At 44.6% G+C, this 22,359-nt stretch overlaps 2 protein-coding genes across 2 annotated transcripts; one reads left to right on the forward strand and one right to left on the reverse strand.

Annotated features, from left to right (window-relative positions):
* Positions 1-2,557: 2,557 nt before the first annotated feature.
* On the reverse strand, positions 2,558-5,648 carry LOC123149510 (ribonuclease 3-like protein 2). The gene is made up of 4 exons (XM_044569176.1): positions 4,989-5,648; positions 4,093-4,260; positions 3,422-3,795; positions 2,558-2,723 (listed from the first exon to the last, which is right to left on the reverse strand). The coding sequence occupies exons 1-4, from the start codon at positions 5,394-5,396 to the stop codon at positions 2,558-2,560; spliced, it is 1,116 nt and encodes a 371-aa protein (XP_044425111.1). The 5' UTR covers positions 5,397-5,648.
* An 8,000-nt stretch (positions 5,649-13,648) lies between these two features.
* Positions 13,649-15,708, forward strand: LOC123146834 (AAA-ATPase At3g28580-like). Its single transcript, XM_044566110.1, has one exon. It carries the CDS (start codon positions 13,912-13,914, stop codon positions 15,469-15,471), a length of 1,560 nt encoding a protein of 519 aa, XP_044422045.1. The 5' UTR covers positions 13,649-13,911; the 3' UTR covers positions 15,472-15,708.
* Positions 15,709-22,359: the final 6,651 nt, after the last annotated feature.

The raw sequence follows: 22,359 nt of genomic DNA on the forward strand, positions 1-22,359 counted from the left end.
GCTTGGGCCACAGCAAAAGCTTAACATCTAAAACGCATCAGGTTAATCAGCACACAGCATGAGCTAATTAGCACGTACGTAGCAGCTTCTCAACCTCTCGGATGCTCAAAACTTTAACCCGAACCAAATACATGAGCTTCCAGAGCCTGCTCCCCCTCCACTATTCTGCAATAGGGACCAAAAACAAATCTATAGCAAAGTAGGGAACACAAAACTGATTAGGAAGATAAAAGATGCCTTTTCAAGAGAAGCAGTATTTCTTATTTCCAAAATTGACCGCCATATTAGGTTGCCGCCATAAAAAAAATAGGTGATCAACTTTCTCCTTTGTAGTACAAAAACAACACCATGTATGCACAACTTGTGTATACAGATACCACATAACCAACTCACACCAATATAAATTTCCAGGAATATCTCATGTGGCCATTCCGTAAAATAGAACTAAATAAATACATAAAGTAAACAGTAAACACCCCCTTTAGCTAAGCATAGCTTATGCCAAGAATCATTCAAGTTGACCAGACACACTTGACTATGACTGAATCCAAGACTTTAAATTCTAATTATGTACTTCTAATGAGAAGTCCAAGAAATCTGCTTCGACAATACCAAGCACAGACAAATTCATTATAATCTGAAATTATACTAAATAATGACAAGCACACAGATTCGTCTCCCATCCAGGGGTCAACAAAATATATAATCTAAGCAATCATGCGCTGTAAAAACATCGATGGTAAAACAAGGAAGGATAAGATCTGGCAGTACACTTGAAGTAATTACCTGTCCAGAGACCATCCGAAATTATCAGTTGAAGAATTTCCGAAGTAAGAAAATGGGAGTACCAGCCTCCAAGATCTCCCAAATAAATTGACCACAACCAGTATGAACATCACCTGCACAAAATTTGGGATTGAGAGGATATCAGGATAATGTAATTGTTTGGTGTAAGAAGGAATTGTACATGAACGGGGAAAAATATATAGGGGAACCTAGCCAAGCACCATGCTGATGGATGTTGTGTTGCCGGAGTGGAAAGATTTAGTGAAAAGTGGTAGGGGCATAAATACACGTACATGTACCGAGGCAGTGGAAGGATGGCCACATCATCTGCCATGAATGCCCGTAGAGAAATTGAAGAATGATTGCTTCTTCAAATCCCAGCAGAGCAGTTGTGCTCAGCCGAACAGCCATGGTGTCGGCCTACATCTCCCTCTCCCTCTCCCTCTCCCTCTCCCAATCCCTATCCTACTTTACCATAGGGCTTCAAATTGCGAAAGCCGGAGTAGACAACAGACTAACGGTCAAGGACTCAAGGTTGCCCAAGTCACAAAAAATGGATGGCCAGAAACGCGCAAGGCATTACATGGTTGGAAAGCTGCTCAGTTTTACTGTCCTAAAGTGTGGCTATGTTTCCATATATCAAAAACATAGCTCGTCACGACATAGTTCATTGACCACGAACCAAGGCCTAGATTTTGCTTGTTATTGTGTGAATCACTGAATCGAAAATGACCTGAGTGGGTTGTGATAACTCGGGTTGCCAATTTCGCTGTTTGTTAACAGAAGAAAATCCCGTCATCTAACATTTTCCTGGAGTGTTTATAAAGCAACTGTTGAAAAACCACCGTTCAACAACCACAAACCAGAGAATTTCTTAAACAGACGAGATAAGCAAATCTATACCAATGTAAAAAAACATTTGTTCGGATGAGGTTCTTTCGATCTAAGCTCTCCAAAAAATATATTTAATTTTTATAGCTATCAGTCCCATGGTTGTGGCAAATATTATACCATCTCCTAATCATAGTATATGTATAGTTTGTTAGTTCAACTTATTTATTCATAGTTACTTTCTGTTTTTATTTTATGTACGTGGAAATTTATGTCTCATCCTTACAATTTTCTACGTGATATTTATGTAAAAGAAGCCCGTGTCGTTACTATCGAGATGGACATGCTATTTCAAGTTTATAAACAAATTTTCAGTTCACACTGAATTCTACGCCGATGTGCATGGCTTTAAAAAGTATGGTGAATTAACCATGAGTATACATCTGCATCTCGACCATCGGAGTGAATAGATAAATAGGAAAGCTAACTTCTGTCCCACTGCTTTTTTTGCGACAAAAATCTCATGGTAGCGCTTTTTCAAACTATATGATTTCATCGGCATGGGCAGGATGAACCCGCATCAAAAAATCCCGGTGCATCTTCTTCATCCTCATTCACCTCTTTGGCTCTCCCTTCATCACTGTTTCCTTATATTCTCTTGAGCTCATCTCCCACCTACAAGCTAATAGTCACCACCACAATGCGGGCTTCTAGGATCTCCTTCCTAGTAGTCGCCACCAGGATGTAGCATCAGTATTCAAGTGCATGGATCCCTAACTCCGGCAAAGGAACATTCATATAAAAATTTGAATCATCATTTTTGTCAAGGGATGTAATATATTTTGTATTCTTTTTATTTTTGCTAGACACAACCTCAGCCTAAGGTTCACAAAGGGATAGAAATAGAAATATGTTCTTTGCAAAGGACAATATAGGGATCTCACAATTTCAATAGATGTTCCAACATCTTCTGCGCGCCAGAATTCTCCGCATCCTTTACTCTTGACATCGGTTCACCTAAAGTTAACCAAATACCACCTTGGGTTTCTACCTGAACCGAGTAAACAAATGTCCTATCATGTGCCGGCCCATCTGTCTTCTCTAACCTGAAAAAAAAAACAATAAAGTAACTTTGAGCATTAAATCAACATGAAAGCTTCCTCAACGGCATTAGCAGATAGTATTTTTAGTTTATGGAGTATGGCATTACTCTTTGCAATCTGAAGCTTGAATTCCCAGCAAATCGGGACTTACGAGAAACAAAACAAGTTTAATCTGAAATAGTTACTTTTGTTTTCCACTTTTATACTTCTTTAAATTTGTTATTCAGAAATTCCTTTTTTGGTAACAGAGAAGATATAACTAAATAAATTTTGAATTAAGAACTATGTGTGTGTGTGTGGGGGGGGGGGGGGGGGGGGGGGGGGGGGGTCATGCTATAGTGTTTGGCAATCAAACCAAACTAGTGGTTTCCATACTGCATCTGAGTGATGGTCTGACAAGTCTGTTCCACACCTACTGAGGTCAAAGTTCTATTTACCTAGTAAGGTTGTTTAGCAGAAATGACCAAAAGTTACTACCCTAAGATAAATGGGAACAAAGGTGAAATTACAATAAAGAAACGAAATAAAATGTGCAGCAGTGAAACGGTTCTAAAGATGCCCAGAACAAATATATGATCAACAAACAATTGTAGTGTAGGTGTGGGAAAGAGATGCCTCATCTGAGGAGCATTGCAGGAAAAGTTCAACTAGTGAACAGGATATATAAAACTAAAAACTAACAGAGTAGTCAAGAATCTTACTTAAAGATGGGTTTTGGCCAATGCTTCCTGCTGCACTGCTCAATAAGCTTCTGCTTGCATTCCCTAAGCTCTCCAACCTCAACCCCCGATCCATGGCCAACTCTGGTTGTCAACACTTGCTGATTGCCTCCACCAAGAAGCTTGCTTAATGCATCCCTTGTGGCATTGAGCTTAGCGATTACCATCTGCTCTGAGGAGCCCATCCCAACAAGTGCCCCACCAACAAATACATTTACAACCGCAGTTCCACCCTTCTGCCAAGTCTTGAATTTTATATCTTTCCCATGTTTCTGGCACAGTTCATGCAACGTAGACACGGGTTGCTCGTCTATAGTTTCTGCCGTGACAATGGGCTCAAAGAGGAACCTTGTTACCTACATAATTAACAGTGATATCATTATTCACCACCCATTATTCTAGTGAACTACTCTCTCCGTAAACAAATATGTCGTTTTAGAGAGCAGAGGTCCATTTTTTTAACTTTCACAAATATTATTGGTAAAGCTATCTTGGATTGGTCATACCAAAATGAAATCATTCGATTCTTCATGGAAAATTACATAGATTTTTATCAGCGTATTATGACTAGAATTAGTAGTTAAGCTATATTCTGGAAACCTCAGATCAACATATTAATGAATGGGAAATAACATGAAAGATGGATTACACACCTTCCAGAGCTTCTCAAGATTGAAGTTGCAATCCACATAGACAGCAGCGGCAATGGCCTCAACTATATCAGCAAGCACCTTGGGAGCCTTAAATACAGTGCCACCATAGGGCGTAGTGCCAAGGTCACCCTCTAACTCTTGTTTCACTGACTGGATAAACTGTCCTACCTGCAGAAAGGTGTACCCAGTAACATCACAATGGTAGCCAAAAACAGTTCATCTAATATCCACATCTCCAAGAGATAACATCAATCACTTAACAATTGAAATGCATTATGCCTTATGAACCCGAATGGAGCGGCGGGAGTACTTACCAATTCCAGTTTCAGCATTGATAAATACAGTACTAAACTTATTCTTGCATCACTAAATCAAAGCTAAGATGTGGCGTGAGCTGCTATAGGTAGATGTTTAGCTCTATGTTTTACACTCAAATTAAGCCCATCGAACCGCTCGAGCGGACAGTAAAAAGTGGATGATTTAATACAACATCTATATATAAAAACAGAGCCCGCAGATCTATGGCTTCTAACTCAGGACGCTTACGCGGCACATACCAAGAGATCGAGGCGAGGGCAGTTGCGTCGGAGCAGCGGGTAGAGGTCGTGGCGCACGGTGACGCGGGCCAGCTTCTCGGTGGAGATGTTGGCGGCCCGGAGCGTGGAGAGCGCGCCGGGGCCGACGGTGGGGTTGGTGAGGTAGAGGAAGGTGGAGAAGGCGAGGCCGAGCGCCGCGTCCCCGACGAACTCGAGCCTCTGGTACGAGGCCGCGGCGAAGGACTGGTGGGTGAGCGCCTCCTCGAGCAGGGAGCGGTCGTGGAACTCGTAGCGCCTCCTCCGAATCTATGGCTTCTAACTCAGGGGAGGAGGATCCGAGGACACTTACGCGGCACATACCAAGAGATCGAGGCGAGGGCAGTTGCGTCGGAGCAGCCGGTAGAGGTCGTGGCGCACGGCGGCGCGGGCCAGCTTCTCGGTGGAGATGTTGGCGGCCCGGAGCGTGGAGAGCGCCCCGGGGCCGACGGTGGGGTTGGTGAGGTAGAGGAAGTTGGAGAAGGCAAGGCCGAGCGCCGCGTCCCCGACGAACTCGAGCCTCTGGTAGGAGGCCGCGGCGCCACCGGCAAAGGACTGGTGGGTGAGCGCCTCCTCGAGCAGGGAGCGGTTGTTGAACTGGTACTGGAGAAGCCGCTCCACGCGGGCCGCCGCCTCCTCCCTGTCCGCCACGAAGCCGGGCGGCGGCAGCGTGACGGGGCCCGACGGCGGAGGCGAGGAGGCGCGGCGCTTGCGGGAGGCGGGCTCCATCATCCCTGGCGTGCCGGTGCGCGTGACCGTCTGGCTAGATCGGGAGGGGGGAGATGAAATTTTGGAGAAGAGAGTTTGGCGGCGTCCGCCGGAGTAGAGTGCTGCTGCTGGAGAGCGGGGCAGGGGCGGGTGACGCCGACGGGAGGAGCAGCGGCGGAGGAGGGACCGGCGGAGGGAGCTGCGCACAAGGGACCGGCGGCGGCGTGGAGGAAACCTAGCGAGGGGTGAGGAAAGGGGATTGGGCTGTTCGCCTGAAATTCTTTGTAATCTACTACCTCTATAAAAGCACGAAAGGCGGAGAACCAGACAATCTCATCCATCCATCCAGAGGATTGAATCCTACGTTTCACATGCCTTGGATGTTTAGCACCAACCATGTTTTACCCACTCTTAATTAGCGCTGGCGCCGCTCTCGCGCTGCCCCCGCGGCCCCGCCCCTCAAGAAAATATCCACCCCTCGCTTGACACAATCCGTCGATCGCCAACCGCACAACCCTCACTTGCACGTCCCGCGCACAACCCTCACTGGCCTGGCCCTGGTTCTCCTCGCAAACCGCTGCTCCGTCACTCCTTTGCTCCCTCCGGCGCACGGCAGCGCCAAAACTAGCGGATAAACAAGCAGCGCAATCAGTGCAATCAATCACCAGCGTCTCCGCTCAACGCCCCCTAGATTACTTCGCCACCAGAAGCGAGGAACCTCGAAGCGGACTGCGAGAGGAACCCCGCCGATCGATTCGGAGGAGATGGGCGAGAGGCGCGACTCACCAGCCGACGGAGGTGCGAGATCGGTGGCGGACGCGGCCTTCCTCCTTGGCGGCAGGAGGAGGGGGAGCGAGGCGCGGCGAACGGGCAGGACTCGCCGGCCGGCAGAGGCGCGAGATCGGCGGCGAACGCGAGCCCTCCTTGTTGGCGGCGGCGTGCCTTCCAATCCTCTCTCTCTCTCCGGACGACTAGCTGACCTCGCCCGCCTCGTGGCCGCATCACCGAGATTCCAGTGTCTCGCTTCAGCAAGCTCCTCCTCGCCCTCATCATCAACCTCCTCTATGTGGTCGACGGCTGCATCCCTGACTTGGACTATGGTAACCTCTTCCTCATGTACGTCACTTTGTCATGCTGCTTGCTGCCACTAACACGATGGAATCAAGTATTTAGTTTCTGTAGGTGAAGGTTCTCAAGTGTGAGCTCTGAAGTTCTTCCCCACACGGTCCCGTACTGTCGCAGCACATGTAATTGACTGCCTGCTTTTCTAATGCCTGTGTTTTTAGTAGACTGCTGATGTATCCTGTCATTCTGTGTATGTTGCAAACTGGAAACTAGAAGATTTTGTGATGGGATTGCCCGCTTACCTTCCATGGGAGCTTCAGTTGGATTGCTGATGCTGCCACTAGATTTATTTGTGCAAAGAAATATGGAAAACAGAAGATGGCAATTGTGTGTTGTGCACGGACTAATTGGCTGGTCATTCTGGGGGTATATGCTACTGTTTTTTGAGTGAAAGTTATGGTTTTGTACGTACCATGATTTATAGGGTACACTCACTGTTTATTAGCACCGAGTTACATGGTGGACATGACAGGAGAAATAAATTGATTTTTTCGATAAAGAAAGGAGAAATCAATTGATAGGAACTCTCTGTGTGTCCTCTCCACATTAGGAGGACACGGAGACACGGAATCGAGAAATGAGTCCTCTTCAAATCAATTAGCAGAATTAGCAGTACTGTTAGGCTGGACAGCTCTGAACCCCATTCCAGGGTCACTATGGTTGGTGATAGTGATTTCAGGATCAGCAAAGTCTATCGTACAATATCTCTATATGTTATTCAACTTAGCAAATTTTCATCTTCATTTAGATATTACTTACCCATCTTACAACTTCATGGCATGTTTGCTTTAAGATGTCTTGCAGGTACTATGTTTATTTCTGTAGAAGTTTTCTCTTCTGGATTTTGCATCATTTATTCCCAGGATCATTGTCTTTATGACCATCAGGAAATCCGATCGAGGCTATATTCAGTTCATGAACTGCTGAAACAAATACATCTCAGGTGTGCTTCCTGATCTTGCTGTAAGGACAAATATAATCTTCTCCTTTCACCACCAATACTTTTTCTTATCTGTAGGTTAATGGCCTTCTTTCTCGCATGAAGGATGGGATGATAGCTGCCCGGAAGCACAAGATGTTGTTAATGAATTCGACAGTGATTTAGTGAGATTGTGAAATCCCTCCTTCTGCTCCTTCCAATCTTTCAAATTGATTTGTTTGATCTTCTCTTCATTCCGATTAAATTTATTATCGCTTCTCCTAATGGTCCAGCCAATTAAGAAGAGAAGATAGGGAAGAGAAAAATGCATGACACAAGAAGAGATGCCTTTAGAAGCAGCGTAAACAGGGCTGAATTATATCTCTTTCTACCCTTGCGTATATTTAGAATGTACTGGTAAGAGAGGAGGAAGTGAAGAAAAAGGTTGCTGTTCCGAGAGACGTTTATGAGGATCCTACAGTTTTATTTTACTCTAGAGATGGCAGTTGCTCTATCCCTAAATAGTGGACTTAGCAGCTACTTCTTTTTACATTTGCATATCCATTATATGGGTCTGCATCATACTTATGCAGATAAATAATTATCAGCCTGGTAGAGGAGAGGAATTATATCTTGAATTCATTGATGCCGCATAATTTTGGTCCATACTTTGTACGACTTGACTGTACAATCATGATGCTTTGTTCACAACCTATATAAAATACTCCCTCCATCCGAAAAAACTTGTCCCAAGCTTGTTTATCAAATGGATGTATCTAGCACTAACTTGGTGCTAGATACATCCATTTGAAGGACAAGCTTTTTCGGACGGAGGGAGTATTGTATTAGTAATTTCAAAATTAATTTTGCATAGCTTTTTGCTTATGCCAAATGAAAATCGACAAAATATTTATAGCACTCTAGGGTAAAATGTTAAGTTTCTAGACATGTTTTTTATATGCTAGAATATGTCTTTGACCTATGGAAACAAAGGGTTCATTATTTGTTTTCAAGAGCTTAGGTGCAAGTAAGCAGCCCTACATGCAACCATATTTCTTACTCTTCTATCCATGAAGTGTTTTCAAATACTGTATTTTTCTCTTGATAGATGCCATCCGAGGAAAAAACTCTTGACACGGCATTGTGGTAACCTCTGTTCTGTTGTAAACTTGTTTTTACTACCATGTATCATCAAGCATTTAAAATGTTATTAAGAGTAACATGGCATTCTGTATATGCTCTAGGTAAACTTGCGTTGGATACACAATTCTTGTTTTTTTTTGTATTTGGGCAAGAATTCATGTATGTGAAAATAAATCTCTTTCATGTATGGTTTTATATCTCGGCAGAATATTACTGGTTTTGCTACCACAACATGCAGAATATGGTGTGGGTGAGAGGTCATGGGGTTGTGATAGGATAAAAAAGAATATGGTCTCTAAGATGTACGCCTACTCAATAGTGAGCTATTGGTACATACAACATGGAATTTATCTTTTTCAAAAAAGATGGCATAATGTTATTTTTTAGCATTTTTTTGATATTTTATATCTATTGGTCGCAAGGCGGGTGATAGCTCTCAGGTGTACTACGCTACTGATGGTATCCTTGCCTTTCTTCGTAGTACTGTATTGAGACTGACATGTAACTATTTCATCCTCTATTATAAACATTGTCCTTTTCAAATCCAGTGAGCATTCCTGTAAAATAGTGTCCACTCACATCAGAGTTAGAGCTAGATGGAGCATCAAACAATGGAATCGAGTCATGAATTGTAAGCCAATCATGTAGGCATACACCCATTTCATTTACCTATGTATAGTGGAAGTTGTGTAAGTCATTTGAAATGTTAATATAAAGAGTTCGTTACTGATGTTTGCTGTGAACAGTGTGAATATATTCCCGTGACAAAAAATCTGTGTGAATATATTTGAATGGTGTTATCTCCAACTAAGATCTCTATAGTAGCAGAATTCCTTATTTTCTAAAATCTGGAAATATTAATACAAGTAGAGAGAAGTGGTCCTTGAATTTGTTCGTCCAGATGGTAATATGTGGTGCCACGAATCTGAAGTGGTTATTGTTCCTCTCTTTCTAGAGCCTCTATGCAGCCACAAGAAAAGTTTCCATGAACAGAGAGTTGGGTCATTCATTTCATAGTTGACTCATGAGTTGGAACCAGAAGGTCGGAGGGTCCAGTGAATATTTAGTTTGGCCCAACGACTCTGGCTGAAGGAGAGTGAAGATCATGTGGTCGATGATTTCTTCAACGAGGAGGCCACACAACATTGGTCGATATGTGGCTCACAAGTAGATGATGATTGGAATGTTATCTGCTTTGCGTTTCTAGGGTGAAGCATCAATTTTGAATAAAAGATACATTTATTTAGTGATGTTCTTAAAATTATTGTTTAAGATTTATATCAGTGTGATCAATTTTATTTAGATACATGCATTCGCACGTGCATGATTACTAGTATGCTCAAACAATAGCGAGAAGCACCCCTCCTCTAGCTTTTTTGCATTGTGAAGGATAAGTTGAGCTGATTTTCTACAAAATGATTTCTTTTGCACTTTTGGCTTATTTTGACAATAAGCTATAAGCTAGAAACAAACTGGCCCTAAGAAATGGAAAGGAATCTGAGAAGAACACGGACGCGATAGCACTTGGAGGAGTGTCTCCACCAGCAGAAACAAAACAGAAATGTAACTCGCCACCGTTCGCCAGGAGGCCAGTCCCCGCGAACGCACTCTCTCCCGTCAGATTGGTGTGCACGAATCTTGTCGTACGATCGCAGCCACATCAGACTTTTTTTAACTCATTCGCTATAAGATGAAAGACAGCGAACACGTTACTATTGGAAACACTACAGCCCCGGCAGTGGCTAGTGACGCGTCCCTGGAGATTTGGTATTGCACTCTAGTCTCTCCTTTTTTCATCAAACTAGTGGTTGGGGCGCCACCATGTGACACCGCTTAAGAGGAAGTTGTGCGCACGTTTCCATTTTAAAAAAATACATAGAGTCCTCGTCTCCATCTAAAAGAACATCTTAGAAAAAAAATCCTCATTTTCATCTAAAAAAGTAAAAGGGAAAAAGGGAAAAAATTACCACCGCAGCCTCCCAGTGAATGCCACTTTGCATAACCCTTTATTTAAAAAATACCAGCGACCCTCACTTTCATCTAAAAAGAAAAAAATACATTTAAAATACAATATACACCTTCATCTAAAAAAATTCCAAAAAATTTCTCGCCGCGGCCAACCAGCTTGTGTCATGTGGCATAGCTGGTTGGCCGCCCTTCACGCGTAGTTTAATAGGTTTAATGGCAATTTAAATAGGGCAAAAAAAAAGGCCCATCTCACGCACGCAAAGAAAATTGACCATCCTTTTTAAATAAAACAACAACGTAGATATAGAATTGAAATTTCATATATATGCCATCGGAACTAAAAGAGTGAAGTGCATTGTAGGTCCTTAAACTATTTTAGGGGCATTATGTAGATCCTCAAACTATGAAAATTGGCATCCAGGTTCTCGAAGTGCAGTAAGTGTGTTATTCAGAATCAAAATTTGTCCGACCACACATGACCGGACAGCTGACGCAGTTGACCCATGACACGTCGGACATTGGCCCCTGCAAGGTAACGGCCGGTGGTGAAAATATGCAAAAAAAAATCAAATAAATTCTAGGGAATGATAAATGCACTTCACTCCAAATAGATTCAAATTCATGGTTTCAAAAAATGTTCCCGAATATTGAAAACATGTTCACAACTTTAAGAAATGTTCGCGAATGATAAATTTGAAAATTTGTTCATGAACCACAAATATTTGTTGTTCGTGAACATAATTTTGAAGTTCTGAACATTTTTGAAACCATGAACATTTATATTAACGATTTTTTTTGTACATTTATAAACATATTTCAGAGTTCATAAATATTTTCTTCACCACAAATGTTTTTTTAAATCGTGAATATTTTAAAATTCACAACTTTCTAAAAATCTCTAATGTTTGAAAAATGATCATTTATGAAATTTGTGCAAAAAAAACAAGTTCAAATACATTGTTCGTGATTTTTTCCATATTCATGAACAATTTTTGGAGTTCACGAACATATTTTCAAATTTATCGTTCACAAACAGTATTGGTGGTTTGTGAACTTATTTTCTTTTTTTAAAAAATTTATCGTTCGCAGATATTTTTCTTAAGTCGTGAGTATTTTTTTCCATATTCATCGGACGCAAACATTTTTTCAAATTCATCACTCGTGAACATTTTTTTACTCATGAACATTTTTTCAACATTCGCTAACAATATTCATGGTCCGTGAACATATTTTAAAATATATCTTTCGTGAATACTCTTTTAAAGTTGCGAACATTTATTCCATATTCGTGAACATTTTCTGTTGTTCGCGAACATATTCCCAAAATTATCGTTCGTGAAGATATCTTATTTTCTTTTAAAATTTATCGTTCACAATCATTTTTTTAACATCGCGAACTTTTATTCAAATTCATCATTCGTGAACATTTTTCTAAAATCGTGAACTTTTTTCATTACTTGCGAACATTTTCCCCATATTCGCGAACATTTTTTGAAATAATGATTTTAGTTTATTTGCGTATTTCTATCACCGGCCGTTAACTTGAGGGCCCTTTGTCTGACGTGTCACGGGTCAACGACGTCAGTTGGCCGGTTAGGCAGGGTCGGACAGTTTTTAGACTTGAATGACACACTTACTACACTTTGAGAATTTAGATGACGATTTTCATATTTGAGGACTTACATGACACCCATAAAACAGTTCAGGGATCTACAATGTACTTCACCCGAACTAAAACAACCATCTAATTTGACCACGACCCCTACCACATCCAGGGCCATGTCTAACTCCACTTAACCAGGTTGCTCACATATCCTTAAAGACAAGGGGCCGCGGGGGAAGGGGTGAATCTCATTGCCATACTCTTTGTACATGTGACCAAGGTTTCCACACACCGAGCACCAGTTTGGGAGCCATTCATATTTTAGGCGAAAGATCTAGCGCTTATTATCTGGGATAAGTGAAACAACTTTCTTCGTATGTTTATTAACATTGATCTTAACTTCAGCTCTAGAAAAAATCCCTCGAAATCTTGTGACTCCAGCTCAGCATAGATAAATTCGCCCCTTCCTTGTTAGTGATTTCAGTAACAACACATACTCATCTGGTAGGTCGTGGATTTAGGTCCATATCTTTAGAGAATCGAGCTTGATCAGCAAGGGTTATGTAAACCCTTCGTATGGCGCCAACACCACGAAAATTCCAAGGCCCTTCTTCCATAACCCGTTTCGAATCATCAAGGCAATAGGACTCCAAGGTGTAAAGGTTGTCGTTCAGGGGGCAAAAGGTCACCTCCTTGGCAAAATTCCACGCTACTCTCATGTTCTTCTAAAGACAGTATTGGTTGTTGGGCTTGTCCATATGGACTCGGGCAATGGCTATCCATCATGCCAAACTAGCCGTCAGTGCTTCATACTGTTCCACAAAAACATCATGGAGGTCGTCCTCTCTAAGCCCAAGTTACTTCATCAAAGCCTCCACATCGCTCATGTTAGTACCCGAGTCAGGAGCTTCGTTGTCAATGGCGGAAATCTAGCCCAATGAGAAGAAATTGTCAGGCGTCGAACCCTAGGTCCTCTGAATCTACCGCAGGTCCGCCAAGACCAGACAATGATCTATAGGATCACCTCATGATCAATCTGAGTCGGTCCTTATGGGAGAGGCAGGGGAGGCAAAATCTCAACGATGGCATCAACGTCGCTGAGAGGAAAAGCTAACCCTAGCGTAGGGGAAAAGAGGTCTTGATGATGTCCAATAGGTTTTTTTAGACAATGGTGGTGTCCAATAGGTGATCCACATCAGAGTTGCCCTAAGGCTTGGTTTACTGCGTGTGATGTTATTTCATGTAAACAAAATTTCAATGGTGTGGCCCATGAGTTGGCCCAAATAAGTGTGTGTGTGTGTATGTGCGCGCGCAGTGTCTCGCTGTTATTGGAGTATAATGTTCTAACATATTGTCAACCAGATGCAAATTGTCACCCAGGCTTCATCTCGCCGACCTCATGCATCTCTGATTAGTTTTTATATTAGCCTGTTGTAACAAGATGCAATCAATCATCTAAAAATGTTTCATGATGCAATTAACAATCGCAATCCTGACGCATCTGGTTGGCTCTACAAAACTGAGCTAGCCAAGTCTGCATTTGCCATTGGATCCATTAAGTAATCTCGTTTCCATGGACTGTTCGATCAATGCTCACCTGCTCCGGCCCGAACGACCACGACAACACATGCTTAGCTAAGCTTCAAACTCAGCAAAATCACCACACGAGCCATTGGCATTATATACGCAACACGCACACACATGCCCAGTCCAGTCCAGTCTAGTCTAGGTCACTACGGCTTTCCATCGACACAATATCAAGAGGAGCTCTAGGTCCGGCCATGGCAGCGGCATTAGTGGAGAGGTGGGCGGGGCTCGGATCGGCGGTGGCGACCGTCATCTTCCTCTGGTCCGTGGTGCAGAACTACGTGCCCCCCACCTTCCGCCTCTACCTCACCACCTGGGCCACCAAGCTCGCAGCCTGCTTCAACCCCTACCTCCAAATCACCATCTCCGAGTATGGCGCCGAGCGTTTCCAGCGCAGCGACTTCTTCCTCGCCGTCGAGGCCTACCTCAGCGATGCGTGCGCCCGCCGCGCGCGCAAGCTCAAGGCCGAGCTCGGCAAGGACAGCAAGAACCTCCTGGTCTCCGTGGACGACCATGAAGAGGTCACTGCCGACTTCTCTGGGATCACCATCTGGTGGTACGCCTCCAAGAGGCAGTCCAAGGCCAACGTCATCAGCTTATACCCCGGCGGGGACGAGAAGCGCTTCTACCGGGTCGTCTTCCATCGGCAGCATCGCGACCTTGTCGTTGACTCCTACCTTCCTTTCATCCTCGGCGAGGGCCGCGCTGTCACTGTCAAGAACCGCCAACGCCGCCTCTTCACCAACAATGCTAGCGGCAGCTGGAACCCCTACCGGGGCAAAAGCGTCTGGAGCCACGTCCCCTTCGAGCACCCCGCCACCTTTGACACGCTCGCCATGCACCCCGATGAGAAGGAAGCCGTCATCGATGACCTCATGGCGTTCCAGGAGAGCAAGGAATACTATGCCAAGGTCGGCAAGGCATGGAAGCGTGGGTACCTCCTTTACGGACCGCCCGGCACCGGCAAGTCCACCATGATCGCAGCCATGGCGAACTTCCTCGACTACGACGTCTACGACCTTGAGCTCATGGCGGTCAAGAACAACACCGAGTTACGGAAGCTCTTCATCGAGACAACGGGCAAGTCCATCATCGTCATAGAGGACATCGACTGCTCCGTCGACTTCACAGGAAAACGCCGCAAGGACAAGAAGGCCTCAAGCGACAAGGACTCCGACAACGATGACAAGCCGAAGCTACCGATAGAGCCAGAGAAGGACGATGCCACCAAGGTGACGCTCTCGGGCCTGCTTAACTTCATCGACGGGCTGTGGTCTGCTTGCGGAGGTGAGCGGATCATCATCTTCACCACCAACCACAAGGAGAAGCTGGACCCGGCACTGATCCGGCGGGGTAGGATGGACAAGCACATCGAGATGTCCTACTGCCGCTTTGAGGGCTTCAAGGTGCTCGCCAAGAACTACCTAGATGTCATTGAGCATGAGCTGTTTGGAGAAGTTCAACGCCTGCTCGAGGAGACCGACATGTCGCCCGCTGACGTTGCAGAGAACCTGATGCCCATGTCGAAGAAGAAAAAGAGGGACCCGGATGTGTGCTTGATAGGCCTAATCGAGGCGCTCAAGCAGGCCAAGGAGGAAGCGGCGGCGGTCAAGGTGAAGGAGGCAGAGGAGGCTCAAGCGAAGAAAGCCAAGGAGATAGAGGAGACAGAGGTGAAGAAAGGCAAGGAGGAAGACAAAGAGAAGGACAAAGCACCCGAGACAGCCAATGGGGATATTAAGCAAGGTGACAAGTGAAGTGACATCACGCCAGGAAGCCAAGGAAAAAGAATGAGCTTGTTCACTAGTGCTCCCTTACAAAACAAAAATGCAGTGTTTGGTGAGAGAAAAATAATGCACCTTTCAAGTGAAACAATATTTCTTTCTTCTCACACTTGTAATGCTGCTGCATATAAAGTATGCAACAATACAAAAAGCTACTGCAACAAGGATCACACGCCTTACCTACAGCAAAAGGCTAACAAGTTTTTTTCAGGGAATTAAAAAATAAACATGGTACCATGCAGGCTTCATTACCATTTCACCAATCCAATGCCGCCACTACGCATGACAGTGACAATATGCAATTAGCAATCAGAATTTGTCCTGCTCCTAGAGTTAATTAAGCAATCCAAATCTGAATTGGCCCGTTCATTCATTAATTAACTAATTAAGCAACCCAAATCTGAATTGGCCCGTACATTCATTAATTAACTAATTAAGCAACCCAATTCTGCATTCTTTCAGCCCTGACCAAATGTAACATGATATTGTTGTAAGAACAGAACAAGAACAGAGCGTCGTTTACAAAACAAAAGACAGCAGACCCGAAGACACAGACTATAAAACTTGCTATAAAACTTGTCTATAAAACTTGCTTGTTCTGATGAAGTATTCAAATGCTACAGCAGACCCGAAGACACAGACACATGGCAATGATCAGAAAAGAGAATGCGAAGCATTGCTTACCTCACCTTGTGGTCACCGTGTTGAAGGTGGTGCCAAAATGGTTCAGCCCGAACACCTCTGACGTTATGATGAGCATGTTTTTATGGATATATAGATGGGTAAGAGATATTAATAACTTGTAAGATGAGTGTGCAGAAGAGGCATGATTTTGCAACAAATTTAAGCATAACAACATTATATTAATGATCAATGATGAGATGGATTGAGGAAACTAAAATAGGGTTAGATGTAAGCCATCAATACTAATGCTTAATCATCACTGGACAATTTCTAAACTCTTTAGTTTTAGATATACGCTAATGACCAAATAAGAAGGAATAAAGACAAACAAGTCAAACCGCGCAAATTTTGACCGAATTTCTAGAAAAAAATAAACAGAAATTGAATGCCAAATTAGTATCAGTAAATACATAATAATATATTTTTTAATACTACTATTTTAGGGTAAATATATTATTTAGTATTATAGTTATGATAGTTTTTCCTACAAAGGTGGTCCACTTTACACCGCTTGATTATAGACAAACTTTATGGTCCTTCTTCTTTTGGAGTCAGAGGGAGTACAATAATTTTGACACCAGGTATGTTAGCTATATTTAATTATTTTATTTTTGATGGTATAGAACTAGGGCTATAAAAAATTAATCAGATAATACTTAGTCTGGAGGAGAATAACTGGCTGAGGTCGAGGAACACTAAAAAATCATTCTAGGTCGCTAAATAGGCTTTTTTTTGCTATAAACTTTTCTGTAACCTATGTGAATATAATGGTATCTGAACACATCAACTTTGAAAAAAATAATATGTAAAACATATTTTTATAACGGTAAAAATTCTAGCCGCACAAATATGCGGGTTACCCTTAGGGATGTAAATGGTACAGATAATTCCTGTTCCGGATCAGTATTCACATCCGTTTCTAAGGATATGGTCTGCACTTGCACGAATCCATCGGATATGGATACAGATACGGATTTTGGTCAACTGGATATCCAACGGATATGGTCGATAATATCCATCGGACGTGGATTATCCTGTAGTTCTTACGGATTATCTGAGGTTGTGAAATATGATTAACTGATAAGTTCAGCCCTATCGGCAAGCCTGATATATAATTCGCCCACCAATTAGAGTCACCAGATATAAAATTGTTGATGTATTGGTGTGAGATTTTTTTTTACGAAAATATCAGATCTATTATAAAGATTCATCGGAAGTACAAAGCATTTCAAACATAATAAAAATTACATCGCAAGTACAGCTTCTCCTCTCCTCCTATGGCCCCAACGACAACGACAACACGTGCTTAGCTAAAGCTTCAACTGTTAAACATCATTGTATGCCTTGCCACTGTATGTTATAAACTGTGCCGGCTAGATATGTGGCGTGCGTGTTGTAGTTAGGATAGGTTAGGTTGTTGTGACTAGATCTTGGTAGTTAGCTTAGCTTGGAGATCAATCCACACCTAACCTATCCCTAACCTCCTTGTAATCTTAGCCGCATGTTTGGTCTATATAAACACGCAATGCGTCCCTGCCCCGGCAAGCGCTTCCAGCCTCTTGTTTCACATGGTATACAGAGCCTAGTTCTTCCACACATCTAGATCATGTCATCTTCTTCCTCCTCCCACGCCATGGCCATGCCCTCGCTCGCCTCCCTCGGCCACACCATCACGGAGAAACTCACCCGTGACAACTTCCTGGTGTGGAAGGTCCAAGTTCTTCCGCACGTCAGGGCTGTGGCGATGATGGGCTACCTTGACGGCTCGATCAAGGAACCCGCTGCTGTCATCGTCACCGAGAAGGAGACCAATGGGAAGAAGGAGACCACCGAGCTGCCCAATCCAGAGCATGCAATCTGGGTTACTCAAGATCAACAGGTCCTAACTTTTTTGCTCGCATCTCTATCCCGTGAAGTTCTGATGCATGTGTCCAATCACACCACGGTCGCGGGCGTTTGGCAAGCCCTGGTCGAGAGCTTCTCCGCGCAGTCCTGAGCACGTCAAATTCAGCTTCGCTCGGCGATCGGCAACGCCCGCAAGGGAGATCTCTCTGCCTCTGCTTGCTTCACGAAGATGAAGGGGTTAGCAGATGAACTTGCTGCTGCAGGAAAGCCCCTCGAGGAGGATGATATCGTCTCGCACATCCTCGAGGGCCTCATGCACGAGCCCGACTACAACGGGTTCGTCACCTCCATCTCCACGCGCGCTGCCACCGATCGGCCAATCGGTCTCAGCGAACTCTTCTCGCTGCTGCTCTCTGCGGAGGCCCGGATCACCGCCCAGCACGCCGCCTTCTCCGCTCATCACTCCGCCAACCTCGCTGCGAAGGGTGGTCGTGGCGGCTACGACAGCGGTCGCCGTGGTCAGGGTGGTGGACGCGGTGGCTACGGCGGGGGCAACTACTCCGACAACTCAGGCAATGGTGGTGGCGGTGGTGCACCGCGCCAGCAGAACGGTGACCGCGGTGACCGCGAACGCTGTCAAATCTGCAAGGAGGAAGGCCACTGTGCGTGGCGCTACAAGAAGAGGTTCGATAAAGGCTTCAACAACAATGTACGTAACCCTGCAAGCAGTGGTGGTGGCGGACGCGGCGGTGGAGGGCGCGGTGGCGGCGGCGGTAGTGGTGGCAACCCACGCTCCGCCAACTCTGCCCACTCCTACGGCGTGGATACCAATTGGTATCTCGACACCGGCGCCACAGATCACGTCACCGGCGAGTTGTATGAGCTAGCCGTCCGTGATCGCTACACCGGCACCGACCAAATTCACACGGCAAGTGGGCAAGGTATGGACATAGCGCATATTCGTCATTCAGTATTATCTACTCCCTCTGGTTCCTTACATCTCAACAACATCCTTCATGCTCCTAGTGCCGACCAAAGCCTTCTTTTTGCCTATAATCTTATATGAGATAATGATGTATTCATTGAGCTTCATCCTGAATTCTTTCTTGTTAAGGATCAGGCTACCCGGAGAACAATTCTGCAAAACAAGAGTAGATGGGGCTTGTTCCCCGTGACCGGACGGCAAAGTGCACCTCCACGCCAAGTTCTTGCTGCCATCAAGCCTTCCACCTCTCGGTGGCACAAGCGCCTAGGGCACCCTGCCCTTCCGGTAGTTCAAAAGATTCTACGTGATTTCAATCTTCCTGTCTCGAATAAACAAGACCACTTTCTGGTGTGTGATGCATGTCAGATGGCCAAGAGCCATCAGTTACCTTACTCTCGTTCAACTAGTGGATCCACAGCTCCTTTAGAGCTGATTTTTTTCCAGATGTTTGGGGTCCTGGACCCGTCTCTGTAGGAAGGTAGAAATACTATGTCAGTTTTATTGATGATTTTAGCAAGTTTAGCTGGATATATTTGCTCAAAAATAAATCTGATGTCTTCAAAAAATTTCGCCTTTTCCAAGCTCATGTTGAACGTCTCTTTGATCGTAAAATCATTGCCATGCAAACCGATTGGGGTGGGGAGTACCAATGGTTGAGCTCATTTTTTGAACGCATTGGCATCACACACCACGTTTCTTATCCGCATGCTCATCAGCAGAACGGCTCCGCAAAAAGAAAACATAGGCACATCGTAGAAGTTTGTCTCTCTTTACTTGCTCATGCATTTATGCTACTTAAATTTTGGGACGAAGCATTTCTCACTGCGGTCTATCTTATTAACCGTATCCCCAGCAGATTTATCAAGAACCAAACACCTCTAGAACGAATCTTTGGCCCCAAGCCCAACTACTCCTTTCTCCGCATTTTTGGGTGTGCCGTCTGGCCAAACTCGCGCCCTTTTAACAAGCACAAGCTTGAATTTAGGTCCAAGCAATGCGCCTTCCTAGGGTACAGTACCCTTCATAAAGGTTACAAATGCCTTGACATCTCTTCTGCTCGTGTGTATGTGTCCCGTGATGTCATTTTTGATGAGCAAGTTTTTCCCTTCGCAAGTCTCCACTCAAATGCCGGTGCTCAACTTCGCAAAGAATTGCTTCTCCTGCCCTCTCATCTCTTGCCGCCTCCTTTTTTCGCTCAAGGGGGAGCTGATTTTACTGCTGATAATATGTCCTTGTCCAATGCTAATGACCCAGCTGAAAGTGTGCATGAAACAGGGCAGCCAAACATTGAAGACTTTGGTGAAAATTCTTATGATTTTATGCAGCACCCTGAGGATTCTGATACAGCCACAGAAGATCCGGCGGCCTCGGGATCCGTGGCTGCAGCCGCGCCAGGTGAATCGGTAGCGGGATCCGCGCCCGTAGCAGCGTCAGGCGAATCCTCGCCGGGATCCGTGCCAGCAGATAGGCGGCCAGGCGGGCGCCCTGTCCCGCTCTCCTCTAGTGGGCCCGCCAGGCGCACTACCGCGCCGTCCTGGCCTGGGAGGGCGTGCGGTCTCCTGGTGGGTCGGCCAGCCCGGCTGGGCGCGGTCCACCTGGCCCTCACGAGGCGAGGCGCATGGACTCTGACGCAGCGCGATCTTCCTCGAGGGATGTGGCTGAAAGTGCTAGTGATCGACTAGAGGGGGGGTGAATAGGCGATTTTTATGAAAGTCTTCAAAACATGGAAGTTTCGAAGAGAAATGATAGAAATAAACCTATTACCATGCAGCGGAAGGTAGACTACACTAAGCAAGCCATAGTCAAGTATTCAATGAAGTGAAAGCACAATGACTAATAGCAGCTAGGCAGTATAGATCAGGTAGGAAGATAGTGTGAAGCCAATCAGAACAATCAGTTACTCAGTGAAGATAAAAGATAATGCAATCATACAATGACTTCACCAGGGCCAACAGTAAGTAAAGGAATTTGAAGGACGAAACCAGTGACTCGTTGAAGACAATGATTTGTTGGACCAGTTCCAATTGCTGCGACAACTGTACGTCTGGTTAGGGAGGCTGAGATTCAACTCAGAAGACCGCGTCTTCACCTTATTCCCCTTGAGCTAAGGACACCCAGTCCTCGCCCAATCACTCTGGTAAGTCTTCAAGGTAGACTCCCAAACCTTCACAGACTTCGTTCACCGGTGATCCACAATGACTTTTGGATGCTCAGAACACGACGCCTAACCGGCTGGAGGATTCACAGTCCTCAAGTGTAATAAGTCTTCAGATCACACAGACAGGAAGACTTCAGTGATGCCTAACACTCTTTGGCTCTGGGTGGTTAGGGCTTTATCCTCGCAAGGAATTCTCTCTCAAAGGCTTCGAGGTGGGTTGCTCTCAAACGACAAAAGCCGTACACTAACTCTGAGCAGCCAACCATTTATGGTTGTAGGGGGTGGGCTATTTATAGCCACTAGGCAACCCGACCTGATTTGTCCGAAATGACCCTGTGTCACTAAGGAACTGACACGTGTTCCAACGGTCAGATTTCAAATACACGCGGCAACTTTACTTGGGCTACAAGCAAAGCTGACTCATCCAGCTCTGGATAAGATTTACTCTCATTGTCTTCGTTCGAAGACATAGGATTTTGGTTGAGCATCACTTCAGTCACTCTGACTTTGTTCACTTGGACCCCACTTAACAGTACGGTGGTTCCTATGACTCAACAAAAAAGAAAAGGAGACAACTAAACAACTAAGTCTTCGCGCCCCATAGTCTTCATGCAATTTCTTCTCTTGTCATAGTCTTCAATGTGAATATCTTCACATACCACCATTGTCTTCAATGTCTTCATACATTTTTAGGGGTCATCTCCGGTAGATAAACCGAATCAATGAGGGACTACTACCTGTGTTATCCTGTAATTCTCCCAAACACATTAGTCCCTCAACCAGGTTTGTCGTCAATACTCCAAAACCAACTAGGGGTGGCACTAGATGCACTTACAATCTTCCCCTTTTTGGTGATTGATGACGAACTGGTTGAAGTTTTCAACGGGGATAAAAGTATGTGAAATGTAAAGGATTTAGGTATTGTCTCCATAAGTGGCAAAGGCTCCCCCTGAAGATGTGCATATAAGTAATTTGCTTTTGGAATGCAAATGCACATGGCAGGTTGTACTTGTGGAGATCCTCTTCAACTTATGACGACAATTCATCATGCATGAAAAGTATGTGAAGATAATGACATGCATAATGAAAAATGGACGTCTGCAGAATGACCTAAGTGCGGAAGTTATCATCGCACATGCGGAATTTATCATCGCATCACAGAATAGCAAATAAGTAGAAGACTACCATC

This window comes from Triticum aestivum, chromosome 7A, assembly GCF_018294505.1.
Source record: "Triticum aestivum cultivar Chinese Spring chromosome 7A, IWGSC CS RefSeq v2.1, whole genome shotgun sequence".
Classification (NCBI taxonomy): Eukaryota; Viridiplantae; Streptophyta; class Magnoliopsida; order Poales; family Poaceae; genus Triticum; species Triticum aestivum.